The sequence below is a fragment of the Vulpes vulpes genome, chromosome 13 (genome assembly GCF_048418805.1).
Source record: "Vulpes vulpes isolate BD-2025 chromosome 13, VulVul3, whole genome shotgun sequence".
Classification (NCBI taxonomy): Eukaryota; Metazoa; Chordata; class Mammalia; order Carnivora; family Canidae; genus Vulpes; species Vulpes vulpes.
In genome coordinates, this window is record NC_132792.1 from 103041293 (window position 1) to 103063645 (window position 22353).

At 38.3% G+C, this 22353-nt stretch overlaps 1 protein-coding gene across 3 annotated transcripts in view; it reads right to left on the bottom strand.

The window, feature by feature from the left end:
• The window catches only part of GAREM1 (GRB2 associated regulator of MAPK1 subtype 1), a 202113-nt gene that overhangs the window by 19524 nt on the left and 160236 nt on the right, over window positions 1-22353 (bottom strand). For all 3 annotated transcript variants that reach the window (XM_072732134.1, XM_025996930.2, XM_025996933.2), the window contains one exon: window positions 1610-2782. In XM_072732134.1, the coding sequence (XP_072588235.1) occupies window positions 1610-2782 (1173 nt within the window). The remainder of the gene's footprint in view (window positions 1-1609; window positions 2783-22353) is intronic.

A 22353-nucleotide genomic window follows, 5' to 3' on the forward strand; every position in this document is an offset into this window, starting at 1 on the left:
AGTGGGGGTGGGTTGTCCCCTCTCAGAAAATTCTGCAGCAACGAGGGCCCTGTATGGACAGCTAAGCGTGATGCCTGCCAGAACGTGCTGCCTGACATTCAGAGCTATCCATGACCTGGCTCTGGCCTTTACAGCCATCACTGCTCTTCAGACATTCTAGTCATTTGATTCTACTGACTCAACAGAACTTCCTATTTTCCCTTACCTGTCATAGCTTCTTTCCACACCTTTGCTCATGCTATTGTGTCTGGAATGCCCTTCTTCTTCATCTCCATGAAGACTTCTCTCATACATCACCCAACTAGAAGTTTCTTTCTCTTCTGAATTCCCACACATATTGTGCCTCTCTTCTATTGTTCATCACATTTTAACTTATATGACAGTAATCTCATTTCAGCTGTTAACTTCCCTATAAAGCTGAAAGATACCAGAGTCCAGAGTGCAGGTATTATTGATGGTCATGTTTCTTGCATTCTACCCAGTTTTCCATGGTTTTGAAACTGGATTCCGCACAGCTGCAGGGTTCCACAGAGAACAGGGGCACATGGAGACATCCTTCCCCTAAATGTGCTTCAGTGAGATTGGTTCTGAATTCTATTTATTGTGATTTGTGTACTTTTTTTTTAAAGACTCCGCTAGAGATAGAAAGAAAAACAAAAACAAAACCACCATAGCCAAATAAATGAAAAGAACTATACCCAGTGTCTCTAACACTTTTTCGATTCAGATACAATGAAATGCAATGATTAAAAACAAGGAGCAAAGGTTCAGAGTCCCTGTCAATCAAAGAACATGGTCAAAACAAAGGGCCCTTTCTCCTGTCCCGTACTGACCTTTTTACATTAAGATTTGATAGAAGCCCCTGGAGCTTGGATTGAGTTATGTTTAAGGTGTTAAACAGAACCACTGTGGCTTGGATTCTGCTCTGGTGTGTGTCCAGGTACACAGGCACACCTACTATGCTTTGATCCCAACATAACTTCAGGGAAGTAGGAAAGGGTTAAGAAAGATGCTGATGTTTCTTGATGCCTCTCCCCACCGCAACCCCCAAATAAATCTATTCTTCCTTCAGTCTGCACTCCCCCTCCCCCACCATAGCTGCACTAATATCCGCTCTGTTGCTCAGGATAAAAGTCTAGGAGTCTTCCTTGATTTCCCTCTTTCCTTCCCTAACCACACCCAATTTATCAGTAAGTACTGTTGGGTCGTTCTGAAGCAGCTCATTTCTCCCTGCCAACCACTGCCACCAATTGCTGCGGTTCAGGGCATCATTATTTTATGCCTCCCTTACTGCGGTGTCTCTTCTCTGGTCCCCCACTGTCTGCCCTCTTCTCCCTATTGTACACCGTTCTCTAGGCAGCAGCAAAAGGCAGGTTTAAACCTCTCGTATTAAAAACTCTCAAGGTCTAAAAACTCAAACTCCTAACTGATAAAAAAAAAAAAAATCTAGCCAGCATTTCTATTTCACTCCAAAGTAAGCAAATCTGCTCATCCTGATAATTTCCCACTGGGGAGTCTACCTTTCATTAGGAAAGAAGATAAATTAGTAGACAACCCAGCAGAGAGATGGAAGGATCGAGAACATCACTCGAGAACAGAAATGACTTACGGCTTCGGATTTGGGAGGCACTGGAGGTGGAGGTAGGGCGATCTCTGAAGACTTCACTGCTGCTCCCAGAGTTCCGGGGACAGGAAGAGGAGAGGTTGCACATTTGGACCGGACCGAACCTCTAGACGGATCGCATCTGCTCTTCTCGCTCAGGGAACGAGTGAGAGGCTGATGGCTGGGCTTGCCGTCCTCCAGCCAGAGCTCTTCATAAGGAAGTTCTGACTTCCCCGGGATGCCTGCTGATTCCTCACTGGCTTCCGGGAAAAGGTAGTCGCTCCCACTATCACCCAGGTCCTGATAGGGCAGGATGTCGTGGGGAAAGGGGGCCCACTCTCCCCCCAGGTCCCTGCAGCCGTGGAGGTTCACCTCACTGTTGCCATGGAGATTGTTGCCATACACACAGACGGAGAGCCGGTGGAAGGATTGGGTGAGCTCATCTCGGGCATAGCTAAGAGAATTGGGCACGTGGTTGTGGCCAGAGCACCGGCCCTTCTTGGGGCTCTTGCAGTCCTCATTCCAGTCAGTCTTCACGTCTCGGACAGCCCGGGAATACTCATCGATGTCGAACTGCTCTTGGCAGATACCCAGCCAGTGATGGACCAGCGTTTCGGGCCACATTTCCCCCTTTACCAAGTGTTCCGGGAGGCTGAACTTGGGGACAGTCAAGTGCAAAGGGAAGTGCATGGGGAGGATCTTGTTGTTCCGCAGCACACAGCAAACCACCACTGTCTTGGTCTGGATGTTGACAAACTTGTAGCGATGCCCCTCGCGGATAAAGTGGAGGTCGTATGGGTTCCTGGGTGGAGGGCTGGGCACAGTCACGTTCACAGGGAGCCTGGTTTTCTCCACGATGTTGCGGATGGTGTGTTCGCCCTCCTGCATCTGAAGTTCCAGGGGACTCCTGGTGCTAAATCGGCCCTTGCACTGGAATGGCAGGCTAATGCTTTCATTGGTCCGGTGGTTCATGCAAATGAGGCATGGCATTTTGCCTTTTCCCAGCTTGCTGATGGAATTGAGTTTCCCGATCTTTTTGAAGATTGTGTTGAGGCGTGACTTTTCCTTGAAAGTCTTTGCATACAGGATTTCTGCTTGCCCCATCAGAGTGAGCTCATCCCCAGTACAGAGGGTGATGTTATACACTTCGGTGTCCTCGTTGCATTCACCTGAAGCGACCTGCAATAGGATAAATCAAGTTTTAGGTTAGTTTCCTTTAGTCCATTCCCACAGAAAAGTAGACAACTTGCCATTAAGATACACAAGCACAAATACAAAGGAAAATACTGTTCTCATACTAAATTTAGCCACTCCATTTTTAAAAAAATTCTATTCACATGGCTAACAGTAGCAAGGAGATATTCGTTTAGACTTTTAAAAACACACTTTTTCCTGATGAAATAAGCAGTCTGTTCATTAGTAGAAATTTGAGAAATATGGAGAAAAGACACAAAAAGAAAATAACACCCACAGGCCTGATTCAGAAATAGCAATGGTTAATGGTTTGATAAACATCCTTCCAGTTTCTTTGTCTATGTAGAGTAGCCTATTACATGGATGATTATTTTGGGACATTAATATTATCATTCTATCTCTCCCAGTTATAAAAAAAAATGTTTCCATGAATACCACTATAGAAAATTCCTTATTTTTTTTACTATTAAAGTTTTATGAAATTTCCTAAAATTAGAATTGGGATAGAGGATGTAAAAATGTTTTATTTCTCCCCATTCTTTAATTTTATTATACAAATTATTCATGTTCATTGGCAGAAATATCAGAAAATACAGATGTGAAAATGAACAAATTCTATAGTCTTATCACTATCAATGATAACACTTTTATATAAATATAAAGAGAAAAAGATGAGATGTCATCTATCTCAGAAATATATAAATACAGACACACAATTTTGTTGCTTTGTTTCTCAGTATATTCATTTTCTTTTGTTTCTACATTGTCAGTTGCAATACTGACCTCATGTATTTGATTATCTGGGCATATGCCTTAATTTATCTGACTAGTTCCTTATTATTAGACAGATGAGTTTTCCCAATGTTTAGCAGTTATAAATAGTACTGTTACGAATTTTTTTTTTCAAGTTCAACTATTTCCTTAGGATAAAGGCCCAGAAGTAGAATTGCATGGACAAGGCTATACATATTTATTTGAAAGGTCAAATATGTATTTCCTATTGTATTTCATCAATGTTATGCTTATTTACACTTCTACTTTATGAAATTATCTGTCTCTCCATACCCATTTTAGTAAGTTTAATATTTACCAGTATTAAAGGCAAAGTTCACATCCTGCACTTATTTATTCACAAGTATTTTGATTTATAACTTTTTTTTAAAAGATTTTATTTATTCATGAGAGACAAGGAGAGAGAGAGAGGCTGAGACACAGGCAGAAGGAGAAGCAGGCTCCCTGCAGGGAGCCCGACATGGGACTCGATCCCAAGACCCGGGATGATGACCTGAGCCGAAGGCAGATGCTCAACTGCTGAGCCGCCCAGGCATCCCTGATTTACAACTTCTTTAAGTGCTCAAGTTTTTTTTTTCCCTATGTAGCAAACATTTTCGAAATTTTCCTTTGTAATTTCATTCTTGGGCGGTATGCTTCTACTAGTTGAGATGATATAAATCAGTGGTTCTGAGTTAGGGGTGATTTTGCCCCCACTCCCAGCCCCTGGGAACACTTGACAATGTAGGAGACATTTACTTATTGTCATGGTTGGTAGAGGCCAGGTATGTTGCTAAACATGTAACAATCAACAGAATAGCACCTCACAGCAAAGAATTATCTAGTCCAGATTTCAGTAGTGCTGAGGTTGAGAAAAATTTAGGTAAATAACCAATACTCTCTTCTAATATTTTGATGGTTTCATTTATTAACTATTTAACTGACTTAATTAAAATTTCTTTGATGGACTATTAAAGGTAGGGATCTAATTTTAGTTGTTTTTTTTTCTTTTTTAAGATTTTATTTATTTATGCATGAGAGACCTACAGACAGGCAGAGACATAGGCAGAGGGAGAAGCAGGCTCCCCGTGGGAAGCCCGATGTGGGACTTGCTCCCAGGACCCGGGATCACAACCTGAGCCAAAGGCAGACACTCTCAACCACCAGGTTCCCCAGTTGTTTGTTATTTTTTTTAAAGATTTACTTATTTGAGGGGAGGAGAGGCAGAGAAAACAGAGACTCTTAAGCAGAATCTTCTGAGCGCAAAGTGCAATGTGGACCTTGATCTCACAACACTGAGACCACCACCTGAGATGGAGCCAAAAGTAGGATGCTATGCTTATACCACCTATGCACCCCAACTTTTGTTTCTGAAACAGTTAACTGACTGTCCAGTATACTTCTTAAATAACTGTATCTTTTCATCACCAATTTGAAGTGCTACTTTGATCATGTACTAAATTTATAAAACACATACACTCATTTGTATACTTATATTTGTATCTACTTTGACGTCATTTATCCAAATGACCTTTCTATTTTCTCATAACTATACTATTTCAGTTTCTACATCTTTATCTTCCATTTTCAGATCTGATAACAAAAACCCTCATTTGTGGTTATACTGACTCAAAACGACTTTGGATGGCAAGAAACAAGTAAAGTCAAAAGTCAAGTAGTAGTCCAAAAATATTTCCGCAACAGTGAACCTCCTTAATACATATACATACTCAACTTAAAAAAAAATGACCAAAAATCCCGCAGAGAAACAGATGAAGTCATGAAAAGACCAATTCATAAATAAAGGTGCACAAGACTTCAAATCTATGAAAGGATGTTCAACTTCTTTTATAATTGGAGAAAAGTAAATGAAAATTACACCAAGATACCACTTTTCATCTACAACACTGATAAGTATTCAAAAGCCTCACTCAGTCGGTGGGGCTATGGGGAAACATACATTCTTTTTCATAGCTTACCAGCAAAATGCAATGCAAAATTATACAAGCCCTATGGTGGGGAATTTGGCAATACCTAACCAAACTAATACCTAACCAAACTATGCATGAGTTTATACCTCATCCATTAAGCAATTCTACTTCTAGGAAATTACCCAAAGACATTCCTCCAACAGTGTGAAAATATAAATGCATAAGGTTATTCACTGTAGCGTTATTTGTATTTGCAAAGTCTTAGAATCAAATCTAAGTCTTGCAAAGTCTTAGAATCTAAATGCTGAAACATGAGAGACTGATTGAATAAACTATGACAGAAACACAAAATGTATTATGCAAAAAAAGAACAAGAATGATGCATTCAATGAATTAACAGGAAAAGGACTTCCAGGATATATTAAGGAAAAAAAAAAAGGCAAAGTGCACAATAGCTTATACAATATACTACCTATTAATTAAAAATATTTTATTTATTTATTCATGAGAGACACAGAGAGAGAGAGGCACAGACATAGGCAGAGGGAGAAGCAGGCTCCCTATGGGGGGCCTGATGTGGGACTCGATCTCAGGACCCCTGGGATCACGCCCTGAGCCAAGGACAGATGCTCAACCACTGAGCCACCCAGACATCCCTACCTTTTTATTTAAGAAGGGAAAATCTGGGCAGCCCCGGTGGTTCAGCGGTTTGGTGCTGCCTTCAGCCCAGGGCCTGATCCTGGAGACCTGGGATTGAGTTCCACATCAGGCTCCCTAAATGGAGCCTGCTTCTCCCTCTGCCTGTGTCTGTGCCTCTCTCTGTGTGTCTCTCATGAATAAATAAATAAATAAAATCTTAAAAAAAAAAAAAAAGAAGGGAAAATCTGTATGTATTTTGTAAAAAGAAAAAAAAGGACTAGAAGAAAAATAAACCAGAAAACAATGAAATTGGTACTTTAAGGCAGGGAGGAACCTAGTGGGAGGGAGGAAGCAGTACCATTTTGAGTGTACCTAGCTATAGAGTTTTGATGTTTAGGAGGTAAGCTAATGTTCTAACATACTCAAAAAATAAAATTAAGTCAACAAAAAGTTACAAGAAACTGAAAGCTAAATGCAAATGTAAACAGATGAATCCAAGCTTATTTCAAATGAATAAACTAATCACACGGGACAGAGACAGAGAAATCATCCAAGTAACTTAAAATGCTTTGACTAAAAAAAATGAAAAATAAAATAAAATGCTTTGACTACAAATTGCTAGAAGGGAAAAAAACAACAAATACTACTATGTCCTTTTGGTTCTTTTGAAAAAATATTTTATTCATTTATTTGAGAGAGAGTGAGAGCATGAGTAGGGACAAAGGGAGAAACAGACTCCCTAGTGAGCAGGGAGCCCAATGTGGGGCTCGGGCTCGATCCCAGGACTCTAGGATCATGACCTGAGCTGAAGGCAGACACTTAACCACCTGAGCCATCCAGGTACCCCAAATACTGTGTTCTTTTTGATAGATTCATTTTGCATATCAGAGTGGTATAGGGATTCTGAAACAACTTTTACGTATATTGTAGAAATAAACCAATGAGTAAATGTATTCTTTTGAGAATCAGAATTTTCACTGTGGAGGGAAGACAGAAACATGGAATTAGGAAAGCTAAGAGAAAACTCCATTGGGCTGACTGAAATTGGAGATACTGGCATTAACTCATAATTTTAGGAAGCTATACATGCACACATCTATTTCTTAGCTTTGTTCTTTCTAAGGGGTTAGAAGCAAAGACTCCCACTATTACTGAATATATCTAGAGCCCCAAACCATCTCCCATGAAAAGGCTCCTTGGAGAAATGCCTGATTCCAGGACTAGGGCAGGAAAGGTACAAGATGAGTTTGGAACATTTTGTTGTGCCAGAAAATAAAGAAGTGCTCTTAAGATGACAGGAACATGTCAAAAGGACACTGGAGCTGGCCTGAACTGGCCTCCACTGGCCAAATCTAGGACAATCTGAGCACCACAATACATAAAGACTGCAATGAATCTGCTGAACAAAGTAGGAATGTCTAAGTCCATACTGTTAACAAAAATATGAAAAAATATGAATGAGTGAAAACAATGGGGGAACAGCTGACAAATGTAGACAAGCGGTGGGATTCAAGATTGGTACATTCAAGAAACATCAATGAATGCTAAATTTATAGGACTAGTGTGACTCAAGAGTAGGTTATGTTGCATGGTCTTAAAGGTGTCTTCTCTCAGAATACTTATTGATTGCAAAGGGAGGAAAAAGTAACTATAGAGTGGAGAAAGTCGACAATACCTTGACCAGGTGATCAGATTTATTATAACCAGACAGATATCCCCATGTGCGTACTTCTGTGTGATTCCCTGGGAAGGTCAGGGCCTCAGTTACAGAACATTCCACCTAAAAATGCATGACTAGAACTTAATTACCTACTCATGAAGAAATATCAAACAAATTCAAATTGAGAAACACTGTTTAAAATACCAGTACATATTCTTTTTTTTTTTTCCTGGTACATATTCTTTAAAAACATCCACGTGATGAAAGACAAGAAAGGCTGAAGAACTGCTCCAGATTAAAGTAAGTTAAAAACAAAATGCAACATAAATGCAATATGCAATCCTGGAAGGGAAAAAAAAATGTTATAAAGTACACTTTGATGGACTGTAAAGGAGTATCACATCATTGCTAACTTTCCTGAATGTACTATTTTTACATAAGAAAATATCCTTATTCTTAGGAAATATACACTGACGTATTAAGGGGTAAAGGGTATAATGTCTGTAATTCACTCTGAAACGATTCAGAAAAATGTAAGTTGTCTGTCTGCATGTGTATGGGGGGGTGGAGGACGATAGAACAAATGTGGCAAAATGTTAAAAGTTAGTGAATTTGGTATAGTGTTTAGAGAGATCTATTATTTTTGCAACAATTTTTTAAGACTGAAAGTTTCAAAATAAAAGATCAAAACATGACAAAAGGAAAATTTTAGATATTTTTGCCTATTTTTCCAGAGGAACTTCACAATCATTTTGTCTATGGTTTGCATTAATAATTTTATTGAAAGTGCATTTACCTGCTGTTTTGGCAAGGAATGACATCATCAAAATATTTCTAAATAGGCACATGGCGATTCTCATCATTTCTTGAGATCTTTTATTTCCTGTATTAGTAATTAAGTTTGCCTTCATTATCAATCCCTGAACATTGCTGCTCATTCACAGGTGTTGCATATGGTTTGTTGCTATTACCTATGACCAGTAACCTACCTCACTGTAAGAGTTTTTTCCAGTTGATTATCTTGGGACTCTTAAGCGATTAAATCTTATGTAACCAATGCAAAATTCATCTTCATCTTTTTGTTTTCATCCCTTCCTTCTGACAACACTGTGGTGGTGAGAATGCTATTCCATATCTTAATGTGAATTATGATCAGTGTTTTAATATCAAATATGAGAAATTCATTGGTTTGAGATGGATTTTTAAATCATATTAGTAATGTGTCTTACCAATTCTAGTTTTCTAAAGGTTAATATGAAGAAATATTTTAAATTTTTTATTTTTTAAAAGATTCCATTTATTTATTTTAAAGAGAGAGAGTGCGAGCAGGGGAAGGAGCAGAGAGAGGAGAGAGAGGGAGAGATAATCTCAAACAGAATCAGTGCTGACTGCAGAGCCTGACACAGGCTTGACCCACGACCCTGAGATCAGGACCAGAGCTGAAACCAAGAGTCAGACATGTAACCAACTGAGCCACCCAGTCATCCTAAAAAAATGTTTTTAATCAGATGCCATTTCTCCATCCAATAAAATAGTCATATATTTATTAACTTTGATGTCCTGTTTTTTTTTGTTTTTTTTTTAAATTTTTTATTTATTTATGATAGTCACAGAGAGAGAGAGAGAGAGGCAGAGATACAGGCGGAGGGAGAAGCAGGCTCCATGCACCGGGAGCCTGATGTGGGATTCGATCCCGGGTCTCCAGGATCGCGCCCTTGGCCAAAGGCAGGCGCCAAACCGCTGCGCCACCCAGGGATCCCATGATGTCCTGGTTTTATATTATAATAGTAGATTCCCAAATATTAAAACAACCCTACATGCCTGAAATAATCTCTATATGATCATGGTGTGCTTAAAATTATATTGCATAATTCCCTTTGATACTATTTTATCTATGGCTTATGTATCTTAGTCATAGGTGAAATTAGTCTATAGTTCTATTATGTTATCTTTACCAGGTTTTAGTACCAGGCTTATATTAAGGCTGAGATTAATTTTTTTTAAGATTTTATTTATTCATTTGAGAGTGAGAGAGAGAGACCAAGCATGAGTAGGGAAAAGAGGGAGAGGAAGAAGAAGATTCCCTGCTAAGCAGGGAGCCCAATATGGGGCTCCATCCCAGGACCCTGGGATGACCTAAGCTGAAGGCAGATGCCTACCAGACTGAGTCACCAGGTGCTCCAATTTTTTCTTTTATGTCAAGGAAAAAGTATCTGGATAAAGTGGCCATGTTCATGTTATTTACTGAGCAGTAATCATCAGTATGTGTTTAGAAGATGTGGCAGTGAGAATCATTGTAAATAATTTCTCATGCACTATTCTAGGTCATTTCTATATAATTTTAAACTCTGGAACAAGCAATTTGTCAATCCACATTAGAGCTCTAAAAACAAACAAACAAACAACTCTGCTGTTTCCATAGTGAAGTGCACTTCTCCGTAGCAGGCATTATCAGTACATAAATGGCAGCACAGTATTATTTTAATGGCACTTCAGGCTCCTATGGTTTAAAGTCCATTTTAGGTGACTCAGATTAAGTGTTATTAATATTATTTTTAACGAGACCTCAACTTAACTGTATTTACCTTCAGACTCAGTATTCACTGGGGCTTCTATATTAAAGTTTAGGAATCTATATAAATAATTTAATAATAAATAAAGACAATTTAATTTTTTATTTGGAATAATTCCAGACTTGCAGAAAAGTTGCAAAGCTGTATAACTTTATCTAACTTCTATTAACATTCCACACAACCATGGCACATTATCATAACTAAGAAATGAACAATAATACAAAACTATTAGCCACAACGTATTATTTGGATTTCATTATTTTTTTCCACTAATGTCCCTTTTCTGTTCCAGGATCAAACTAGGATACCACACTACATGCAGTCCTTGATTTTGTGAGATTCTGGGTTTTTTCTTGTTTTTATGACCTTGACAGTTTTAAAGATTTTTTTTTAAAGATTTGTTTAACCTAATAAATCATTTATATATTACAGTCATTGGAACATATGAGGGCTGACTTTCTTTTCCTACAGGACCTGTAACTTCAAGGTTTCAGTTACTTTATTCCTGCTATTCTTGTTGACTTTGGTCACCAAGAGTCCTTAAAAAGACTCATTTGCAATGGAGGACTCATTGCATCATATGGTTTCATTCATATGTAGAATATAAGAAATAGTGAAAGGGATAATAAGGGAAAGGAGGGAAACTGAGTGGGATAAAATTAGAGAGGAAGATAAACCATGAGACTCCTAACTCAGAAACAAAGAAAAGGTTGAGGAAGGGGAGGTGGGTGGGGGGATGGGTGACTGGGTGATGGGCACTAAGGAGGACACTTAATGGGCACTGGGTATTATACTATAGGTTGGCAAATTGAATATAAATAGAAAAATTTTAAAAAGACTCACTTGCTATTACTTCTAATTTTAGTTTAACCCTAAGGATAAGCTTCTATTTTTAGCTAGCATCTAGCTATGTTCACAACAATACAAATCAGAGGTCAATAAGCTACTATGTATAGTCCAAATCAGACCTACCATCTGACTTTGTAAATAAAGTTTTATTAGGACACTCCTGTGTCCACTCATTCATGCATAACTTATTTCACTTGACAATGATAGTGTTGAGAGTAGCTGCAACAGTAACTGTATGGAGCACAAACTAACATATTTATTCTTTGGTCCCTTTATAGAAAAGTTTGCTGAACCCAGGTATAGATGAATGAAAAGAACTATAGCCTTTGGAAGCGAATTGGGCCAATACGATTCAGTTAATTACAAGTGAAGTTTGAATCTGCTTTCACAATCGGGTGACCTAAGGAAAAGCATTTTGCTTTCTTGAGACTCATTGTCCTCATCCATAAAATGAAAACACCACTTTGTATTTCACAAGCTTAATCAATATATGTAAACAAAATCCCACAGTGGTAAGCTCTCAATAAATGGAGGCCATTCTTGTTATTATTACTTTTATAAACAACAAAAACATTTAAATTCTTTTTAATTTTTTAATTTTAAATCTTTTAAAGATTTTATTTATTTATTCACGAGAGAGAGAGATAGAGGCAGAGACACAGGCAGAGGGAAAAGGAGGCTTCATGCAGGGAGCCCGACATGGGACTTGATCCCAGGTCTCCAGGATCACACCCTGGGCTGAAGGTGGTGCTAAACCGCTGAGCCACCAGGGCTGCCCTAAATTCTTTTTTTAAAAAATCAGCTCTACACTCCCCAACATGGAGCTTGAGCCCATGACCCTGAGATCAAGAGTTGCATGCTATACTAACTGAGTCAGACAAGTGCCCCCAAAACATTTAAATTCTTTAAGTAGGCGCCATGCCCAACGTGGAGCCCAACATGGGGCTTCAACTCACGACCCTGAAATTTAGACCTGAGCTGAGATCAAGAGTTGGACACTTAACTGACTGAGGCACACTGGTACCCCAATATTTAAATTCTTAATAATTGTTTCATATTGCCTTTCACATCTCTGTATGTATGTTGGTTTCTATTTCTATCCACTACTGTTTTTAAGCCCAAACCACTACTTTAAGCATTATCCTTTCTTCTGTACTGAAGAATTGCTCAAGTTTTATTCACTGTGTTATCCCAGAATAAAACTTAATGTCAGAATAGGGCTTGAAATAACCTTACAGTTATGTCCCAAAGGAAGTGAACATATTGAAATGATTCAAAAAAATATACTGTTTTAAGATAGACTAGTCTCCAAAACGCTCAGATGCTCTGCTGTACTTCCTTTCTGGTGAAACTTTGCAAACAACTTGGCAGTTCATCCATTTGGATCAGGATGGAGACAGAGATGTTGAGAGAAAAGGTTCTCATGAGACTTGAGAAACACACACACACACACTCACTCATACAACAAACTACTTCCAATTAACATACAGGGAGCCAACCCTGCTTCTCAAATGTGAAGGAATAACAAGGCATATGTTTTTTCCTAGCTCTTTTAAATCAATACTTAATATACTTTTCCTAATTTACTTTTATAAACATACACCTTATAGAATGAAGAGATCATATGGTCTAGTGAGTACCACACACCAGATGAGCTGAAAGAGAATGTCTATGCTGCTCGGGAGACACCAATCAGACACTATGTGCACAGATGAAACAGATCAAAATTATCCTTACTAAATGTCACTCTCTGGGCACATTCAATAGTTTTGTCTATGTTATTGTGTATGTGTGTACTTCTAAAGGAAGTTACTCCTACTCCTATACATAAAAATGCATAACATATGTGAGTACAATCTGTAATTCCATGTTCCCAAACCTGATGTCATCATTAAGGCTGGCAATTAGTTCTGCATAAATTATGAGACTAATGTCCCGACCGATCTTGTGGTCACTGTCAGTGACAGAGGAAGAATCTCATAAATAAATGCTCTTCCTTTGGCAGTTGAGCCAAACAGTCTCCTCTGGTTTCCACAGATGTGATTTATTTGCATAATTTCTTTCCTTTTTTTATTTTTTTTAATAGCAAAAGAAACAATGCGTTCTGCCTAAGTGCTTCGGTATGCGTGCCTGGTTAACATTTCCAGTTTCAATGTTTCCTGAGAGGAAGTAATTCAAAGTGTGTTATCTAAACAACTCTAATAGGTCTAATCCAGGAAACTATCAGGATTTGACTGTTCATAATACCATTCAGAATTAATACCCCATGGTCAAGCAACATTTTAAAACACATATAAAATTTTATACACACGCACACCCACAGATGGCTTTGGCAACAGATAATCTGTTTCCTAAGAACAGTTGTTCTAAAGATCAAACATGTAATAGAGGTTAAAATTCCAACTCTTGAAAAAAAAATCAGGATTGATCTGACAGCTAGATTAAATAACTAATATTTGATTAATATTAATCATTTCCCCCAAAGCTTTAATTTCTGCAACTCTCTCCTTTGGGAAAATGGCAGAAAAGGAGAAAAAAAGGGGCATGAAGAGTTAAGATAAATGTCAATCCCGAGTATCTCCTCTCTTTTTTTAAGCAGGAAATAGGGCAAAGATGACAAATACAATGGCAGTGATTTAATTTGTGATGGTACAGCAGAGGGCTTGCAAACTGATAGTTTTTCAGACAAGGTCTCAAAACCTTAGATGACGAAAAAAAAAAAAAAAGACAAAACTCCTCCCCCCTAAACACCACCAAAACCAAAAACCCACTGGCTATCTTCAAACACTAAAATAATTAGCCTCACAATTGTATACAATTTATCATTCTCAATGAATCCTGAAAATAAAGGACATCTGACTCATGGTAAAGAAAACATGCAATTTTAAACAACTGGAAAGTAAAAATAAAAATTGACTACCTCCAAATCCATTCAATCTTCATTTTAAAAATTTGTTCTTACATCTGACAAATTCAGGTTGCACAGTAATCGATAATTTCTGATCTCTCTGGAATATAGCCAAGAACAAGGCAGTGAGTTAAAGGTCTCTGAGCAGGCAAAAAGATGGGATGTTGATATTAGGGCTTATAGAAAAGCCTTTTAGGGCCATAAGTCAGCACACTCACTCCTTTATAATCAAAATTCCATCCAACCTGGTTATCAGCCCACAGCATAATAGAGTGGAAATTAAAACTGGAAAACAGGGGTGGTTAATTAAGGCAGGTATTCTAACCAATATAAGAGGCAACAAACAACTGGAATGGAACCATAAAACACCCAGTTCTCAGGGTGTATGGTCTCTCCATATAAAGACAAAAGTCCTACACATCTCAGGAGATGGAGAGAAGTTTCGCTTTTGTTTAAATGCTTCTCTTTAAGACAGCAGTAAAGTATTATACATTTTAGGAAACTGAAATGAAATTATAGTTCTTTGGACAGAACTTTTGATAAAATTCACAGCTCTCCCAAAAGCTGGCTAACTAGAATTACTTGTGCTCTAAATGTGCCAGCAAGGAGGTAGAAAATGCCAGAGCAAATGATCCCTATTCATTTTGAAACCTCATAAGAGAAACCCACCTCTCTGATTATTATAATCTTACAACATGCAGAGGAGATGCTTTTTCAGAACTGTCATGACAAACACTAGGAATGGTATTTTAAATTAGGAATGGTGGTTATGCCTGAACTACACTCTTAAAATCACACACACATGCACAGACACACAGACACTTCCCCAAAGAACTCTAATGTTTCAGCACCACTATTTTCTATTACTTTACAGGATGACCACAGGATGGCCGACAGATGCAGAACAAAGTCTAGGGGGCACATTGTTTTCGCCTAAAAGATAAAATGATCAGAAAGATGTCAGAGAATAAAATAATTATGACAAGAGGAGAATCACAAGCAGCCCCAAACCTCTCTATTAATGTATTTTCTTTTCTTTTCTTTTTTTAAAAATATTTTATTTATTTATTCATGAGAAACAGAGAGAGAGAGAGAGGCAGAGACACAGGCACAGAGAAAAGCAGGCTCCATGCAGGGAGCCTGACATGCGACTCGATCCCAGGTCTCCAGGATCACGCCCTGGGCTGAAGGCAGATGCTCAACCGCTGAGCCACCCAGGTGTCCCTATTAATGTATTTTCAAGGCCCTGTCTGTAGTTGTTGTTAAAAGGAGTAAAGAAAATAACATGACAAATGTTTAATTTGTTAACTACTTTATGCATGGAAATAAGATGCAGTCTAGTCGGTAGAAGGGGAAGAGCTTTATTTCTTCTTTTTCTGATGGTAACTTAAAAAAAGGTAACTAATGGGATCCCTGGGTGGCGCAGCGGTTTGGCGCCTGCCTTTGGCCCAGGGCGCGATCCTGGAGGCCTGGGATCGAATCCCACATCGGGCTCCCGGTGCATGGAGCCTGCTTCTCCCTCTGCCTGTGTCTCTGCCTCTCTCTCTCTCTCTCTGTGACTATCATAAATAAAAAATAAAAAAATAAAAAATAATAATAAAAAAAGGTAACTAATAGGTTAAGATAAAAGGCACATGAATTGCCTCAAATCTGTGACTTGTGGTGGTGGTGGTGGAGAACCAGCTGATTCTCAATAACTTGGAAGCTTTGGGAAAAAAAATTCCAAAGTCCAGTATTAAGTTGCACAGACCACTCACCTTAAAATTTAGAACTCTTGCTTATTTATTCCATGGTGCATTATTACCATTTTGGTGCATCTTTACCACCTCTTCATGCAACAATGCAAGAGCCCAACTGTATGTAGCCTGGTTTCTCTGATAATACTAGTTAATACTTAAAAAATTCTGGGTTATTACTTTACAGAGGTATTTTTGTTGTTTTCAAAACGGCTTGTTTTGATACATGCTACACTGATATGTACAGTAAGTTAACTTGTAGGATTTTCTTTTTTAAATACTTGGCAGCAGGAAAAATCTAAAAATCTGTAAGTATAACATTCATAAAAGCTTCCAAGTCCTGTGTATAAGAGCATAGCTGCTTCCAAAGTACAAAAGACAGAAGGATTTGATTGGGTAATAATTATTGAACACATTTATTTAGATTTTTAAATAAGAAAATGAATTAACTGTGCAAGCTATTGTGTCAATGTGAAAGGATACTCTGATCACAATTGTGAGTCTTATCTCACACCCACAAATAGCATTCAGGGGAGCACAAAGATGAACTGACTGAATCAGGAGACCTGGCTTTGCTGCTAAGTAGTTTCGTGGCTTCGTGTGAATCAATGAAGTCAGCTAACATCCGTTTCTTAGTTTTCTATTTGTCAAAAGAAGAAGTAGGGCTCAGCAGTGTGTAAGGGCCTTTCCAGATCTAAAATATGATGATTATAAAAACTCTTGTCTGTAAACTTCCTTAGCCGTGCTGGATTATTTATAATATTTTATTTTATTCTTGGTCATGTTTTGCAGTATTGAGAAGCTCAGCATCATTTGAGTTCTCTGAATCTTACAGGATTTTTTTTTCCTGTTAAAAAAAGACAACACTGCAATCCTTCTCCCATAAGGACAGCTCTGCTGCTAGACACTGCCACCCCTGCCAAAAACAGGTGCCAAACCCAGTAATCACGAGCTGATATGCAGGTGACAGGAATGTGGGCTCAGCTCTTGCCCCAGACCACATGGTTAAGAGGCTGGTGTAGGCAGAAGCAGTGACTATGTTCCAGGTCGGCCTGAAATCTCACTCTTCCCCAGTAAGGCATTTCCCCCAGTTGAGACAATGCAAACTTGTTATTTTGCCTCTGGGGAAAATCTATGCTGGAACAGCTGAAACCTTGGACCTCACTAGCTGGAATGAAAATAGCAACATTATAGCATCCAGATTAGGGTATTTGGACTCTCTCTGACTTGAGAGCACTAATTTTAATGCAGAAAGCTTTTGAGTGAGAGCCGTGAAGTCAGAATACCTCTTACGCACTTTCAGAGACTGGCGAGTTACCCAATGCCAAATTGAAGGCCATCTTTTCTTCCCTCTGCTCACATCTCGGTAAAGACAGAAGTGAAATTAAGACGTAATTTGTTAGTCATTATTTTGATGGCAGAAAGCATATGTGTGGGAAAATTTCTCATTATTGGGCTTTAGTTCAAAAGGCTGGCAGACATCTGAAATAATTCACTGGGTACCAGTATAATAAGTTTCCAAAAAAGTATTTGAGGTGAAGGGGTATTTTGAAACAACAACAACAGTTACTATGTACTGAGTTTTTAATATTAAGTCCAGGGTACAACGTACTAAATAAAGAGTAAGTGAAATAAGCTGTGGTGGGAACTTTTTTTTTTTTTAAAGGCAAAACTTAGTATGATTTTATGTTCTGAATCAGGGGTTGGCACACTTTCTTATAGGGCCAGACAGTAATGATATTAGGCTTGTGTGCCATATGGTCTCTGGTGCAACTACTCAATTCTGTTGTGTTGTGGAAGCAGCCACAGACACTGCACACATATATGCATGGGGCGGCTGTATCCCAATAAAACTTTATTTGCAAAATAGGCACCTTACCTAAGGCTGTAGTTTGCCAACTCCTATACTAGCAACTTGCAAATCACTTTAGTGCATTACTTCATTTAACTCTCATTAAAAGTGTCTGAGGAGGGTAGAATCACCCCTGTTTTGTAGGTGATGACACCTTAGACTCAACGGGTCAAGTGACCTTTCTGTGGTCATAGTCCAATGCCTGGACCTGGGGTCTGAACTCAGCTCCAGATGCAGAGCCTGAGCTACACTACATAGTCCAATCCACTCTCTAGTTCACGGCAGCTTATTTAAAAAATGGTGCATGCCTAAAAATTGTTTGTGTGGCTATTTTTCTTATTAAAAATAGAGGAATGGGGTAGCCAGCTGAAATAGGACATCTTCTGACTCTGGAAGTAAACATAATGATAGAGATGGCTGATGAAAAACTAAAAGAAATAATTAAGAAAGAAAATGCCTATTACAGTTAAAAACAAATATGCAGGAGAGCCTGGGTGGCTCAGTTGTGGGTGTCCCACTTTTGAGTTCAGCACAGGTCATGATCTCAGGATTGTCAGATCAAGCCCCAAGTTGGTCTCCATACTCAGCAGGGAGTCTGCCTGAGATTCTCTCTCTTTCTCCCTCTGTGCCTCCCCCATGCTCATGTGCTCTCTCTCTCTAAAATAAATAAACAAGTTTAAAAAAAAAAACCAAATATGCAGTAAAGCAAGTAAATAAAAACAGAACTCTCACCATGGGAACCAAAAACTGGATGGATAAACGAGACTATGAAAGAGGCAAGTGACTGTGTTTTAAAAATATTGAATCCTATTTGCTTAGGAGGAATTGGAACCAATGTACACAAATGATGAGCAAGCGGCTACCTGTCCACATATTCTTTCATCTCCTTGACCATCTCATCTACCATTTTCTGTTCCTACCACCTTAGTTACCCACTCAAATGGACATACTTAGATTTACTTTTGTCTGTTTTTAGAAGTTTATTTATTTAAATAATCTTCACATCTAAGATGATGTGAAAGGCTGAAATTCACAACCCCAAGATCAAGAGTCACACGCTCCTCCAACTGAACCAGCCAGGCAGCCTGGACATATTTAGGCAGAGCGAGAAGAAGGCTCCTCACTGGGAGCCCGATGCGAGACTCAATCCCAGGACCCTGGGATCACAACCTGAGCCAAAGGCAGACATTCAACCACTGAGCCCCCCAGGTGCCCTGCATTGTAGGGTTTGTGGCAGCAACCTTGTCCTCTGCCCACTGAAGCCAGTAGCACTCACCATTCCCCAAGCTGTAGCAATCAAAATTTTATCTTGACATTGTCAAATGTCCCTGGGAGGAAAAAAAAAAATCACTCCTGATTGAGAACCATTGATGTAGATGAACTCAGCCAGTTCTATGCCTTCAAATGCCATCTAGGAGCTGATGAGCTCCAAACATATACCCCAAGTCCATTCCCTGCCGCAAGCTCCAAACTTATACACCCAATTGCTCCTTGATCTCCTTATTTGGAGGTAGTATTTTTATTTGTATATTTATTGTCTGCCACTTCAATTGATGATAATCTCCAGGGTTTGCATATTCACTATTCATTTCCAGTGCCTAGACATACAGAAGGTGCTTAAAATATATTTGCCGGTTAAAGAATTAAACATTTAACATATATTAATTCACTTCATGCATTAAATCAATGATGGGGCAATCAGGCAGATAATTTCAAACACATCAAGGCATCTTTTAGAGACATATTTAACTTCAAGATAAAAGGAATGATTTGTTTTTAATTTTTTAAAAAAATAATCTCTATGCCCAACTGGGGCTTGAACTCTTGACCCCAAGATCAAGAGTCACACACTCCACCAACTGAGCCAGCCAAGTGCCCCAAGAATGGCTTATTTTTAAATAAATTTATGAATAGTACTAATCCTATTTATCAAAATTTTAGTTAAAATTCTGCAACAGTCTTAAAATTCACAACATTATAGAGTTCCCAATCTTTCAACATCTCTGTTCTACTCCATATTGTTACTATGCTTCATTTCTATTTGTTATTATTATAAGCTTATATGACTACATATATATACCTATCTCTTTCTTTCAAATAATAATTGTGCCTTTTGACTCCCAAGATGCCAGTTAGCTGCCAATTCTTAGCTGCAAGTCATTTCTTTAGTTGTTTATCCTCTCGGTCTAATTTATGCTCTATTTGAAGTGGAGAGTAAAAGGTGAAATTTTGCAAGGAAGTCTGAATTCTGCTATCACTTAAAAAATTGCTTTCTGGATAATATCTATACTTATGTAATATTTAACACTGCCTATTTAATACTATTTATAATAGCTGTACTTATGAATATGTTTTTGTGTTTTTTTAAGTAAGCTTTACGTCCAACATGGGTCTTGAACTGTCATACGCTTTATCAACTGAGCTGGCCACGTACCCCTGTTGTACTACTTTTTATTATTTTTCTCCCTTTCCAGGCAAAGCAATAACCAAAATAGCACTTAGCTCTCCCATTAAGCACTGCACACATGCACATGCATATTATGATCAATTCTTTTTTTTTAAGAGTCTATTTATTTATTCATGAGAGACACAAAGAAACAGGCAGAGCCACAGGCAGAGGGAGAGGCAGGCTCCCTGTGGGGAGCCTGATGTGGGACTCGATCCCAGGACCCTGGGATCACAACCCAAGTCAAAGGCAGATGCTTAACCATTGAGCCACTCAGGCACCCCCATTATGATCAATTCTGAAAGACCATGACTTCCAATGTTGTTTGTGTGGGGGAGGGGAGGTCCAGGTAGTACTCAAACATCTTTCCATAAATCTTCTTGGTTTATTTGTTTTCTTGGGTGTTTATTCACTAAGCACACAGACTTTTGTGTATTTCTTTGTACAAATTTCCTGAGATTCATTGATCAATTCTTTGAATATAATTGAATGATGTCTTCATGATTAATGCTGGATGGATGTGATAGCATATTAAAACTTTATAAGTAATAGACTAGAGGTATTAAATATTTATGTATGCATAGCATAGGAAGTCAATCCAAGTCCAGTCAGCTCTATGGATGCTGTAAACTTGTATTCCATACATTTACCCATTTGTCTGTGCCTTTGAACCTTCATTGGCTTTTTTCTTTTTTTTTAGAAAAACTGTGGCAATATACATTTAAAATATATTACTTTAACCATTTTTAAGTATATAGGTCAGTAGTGTTAATTAAATACATTCACATTGCTGTGCTGATTCTTTTAAAAAAATATTTATTTATTCACGAGAGACAGAGACAGAGAGAGAGAGAGAGAGAGACAGGCAGAAGGAGAAGCAGACTCCCTGTGGAGAGCCTGATACAGGACTCGATCCCAGGACCCTGGGATCATGACCTGAGCTGAAGGCAGACACTCAACCACTTAGCCACCCAGGTTCCCTGCTGTGCTGAATTTTTATTTATTTTTTTATTTTATTTTATTTTTTTTTTTGTGCTGAATTTTTAAATGGCATCTCAAACATCTGGTATGTTTGAATAAATAGTCAATCATAGTATTTTGTAAAAAAAACAAACTGTATTGATTTCAGTATTCTTTCAATCACTGCTGATTTCATACAAATTCACACACACAAAACATCTGTTAGAGGCATTTAAAAAAATCTTTTACAAATACAATATGCCACAAAAGACAATATTAAATTTTAATACTTGATAAAATCTTTAAAAAATCATAAAAAAAATTTTTACACTTGATTTATTAGCAAATTATTAGTTTTCTCTCAGGAGAGTTTAAAAGTATTAACTTCAGCTCAGTTCACAATCTCAAGGTCCTGGGATCGAGGCCCACCTCGGGCTCCCTGCTCCATGGGGTGTTTGCTTTCTCTCTCTCCCTCTGCCCCTCCCCACCACTTATGCTCTCTCTTGCTCTCTCTCTCTCAAATAAATAAAATCTTTTTTTTTTTTAAAGATTAACTTTCCTTTCTAAACAATTTTTTCCATTTAGCTAATTTTACATAGAAGGTTTAAGGAAAGATTTAAATCCTATCAAGACAAGAATCAAATAGGATTTGATTAACTTCTGACCAACGAATCTTGGTATGTTTATTTTAGTTTTTAAAGATATTATTTATTTGTCCATGAGAGACACAAAGAGAGGCAGAGACACAGGCAGAGGGAGAGAGGTAGGCTCCTCACAGGGAGCGTGATGTGGAACTTGATCCCAGGACACCAGTCGGGATCATGCCCTGAGCTGAAGGCAACCGCTCAACCACTGAGCCACCCAGGCGTCCCAAATCTTGGTATGTTTAAAAATGAACATGTTTTCACAAATTTTCAAGGTAAGTTCAAGTTGTCTTGAGGACTCTTAGACTAAGCTATTGAAGGGCTTAGAAGTTCTAAATATTTTTGAATACAAGCATAATTTAGATAGTAAAGAATGTAATAGGGCACAAAATTTACCCATTTTACCAATAAAAGCAAAGAAAGTGGACTATAGCAGCTCTATTCTAGAACTGGAAGGATGACTTGGCTTCACCAATCAAATGGGCAGAACTGTTGCTCCAATAAAGAGGCTGTCTTAGGCATTTCCCCCTTTCCTGAGGAGTGTGGGTGGAGTGACTCATCCACAAAGACACTGTTGCATTCTTGGA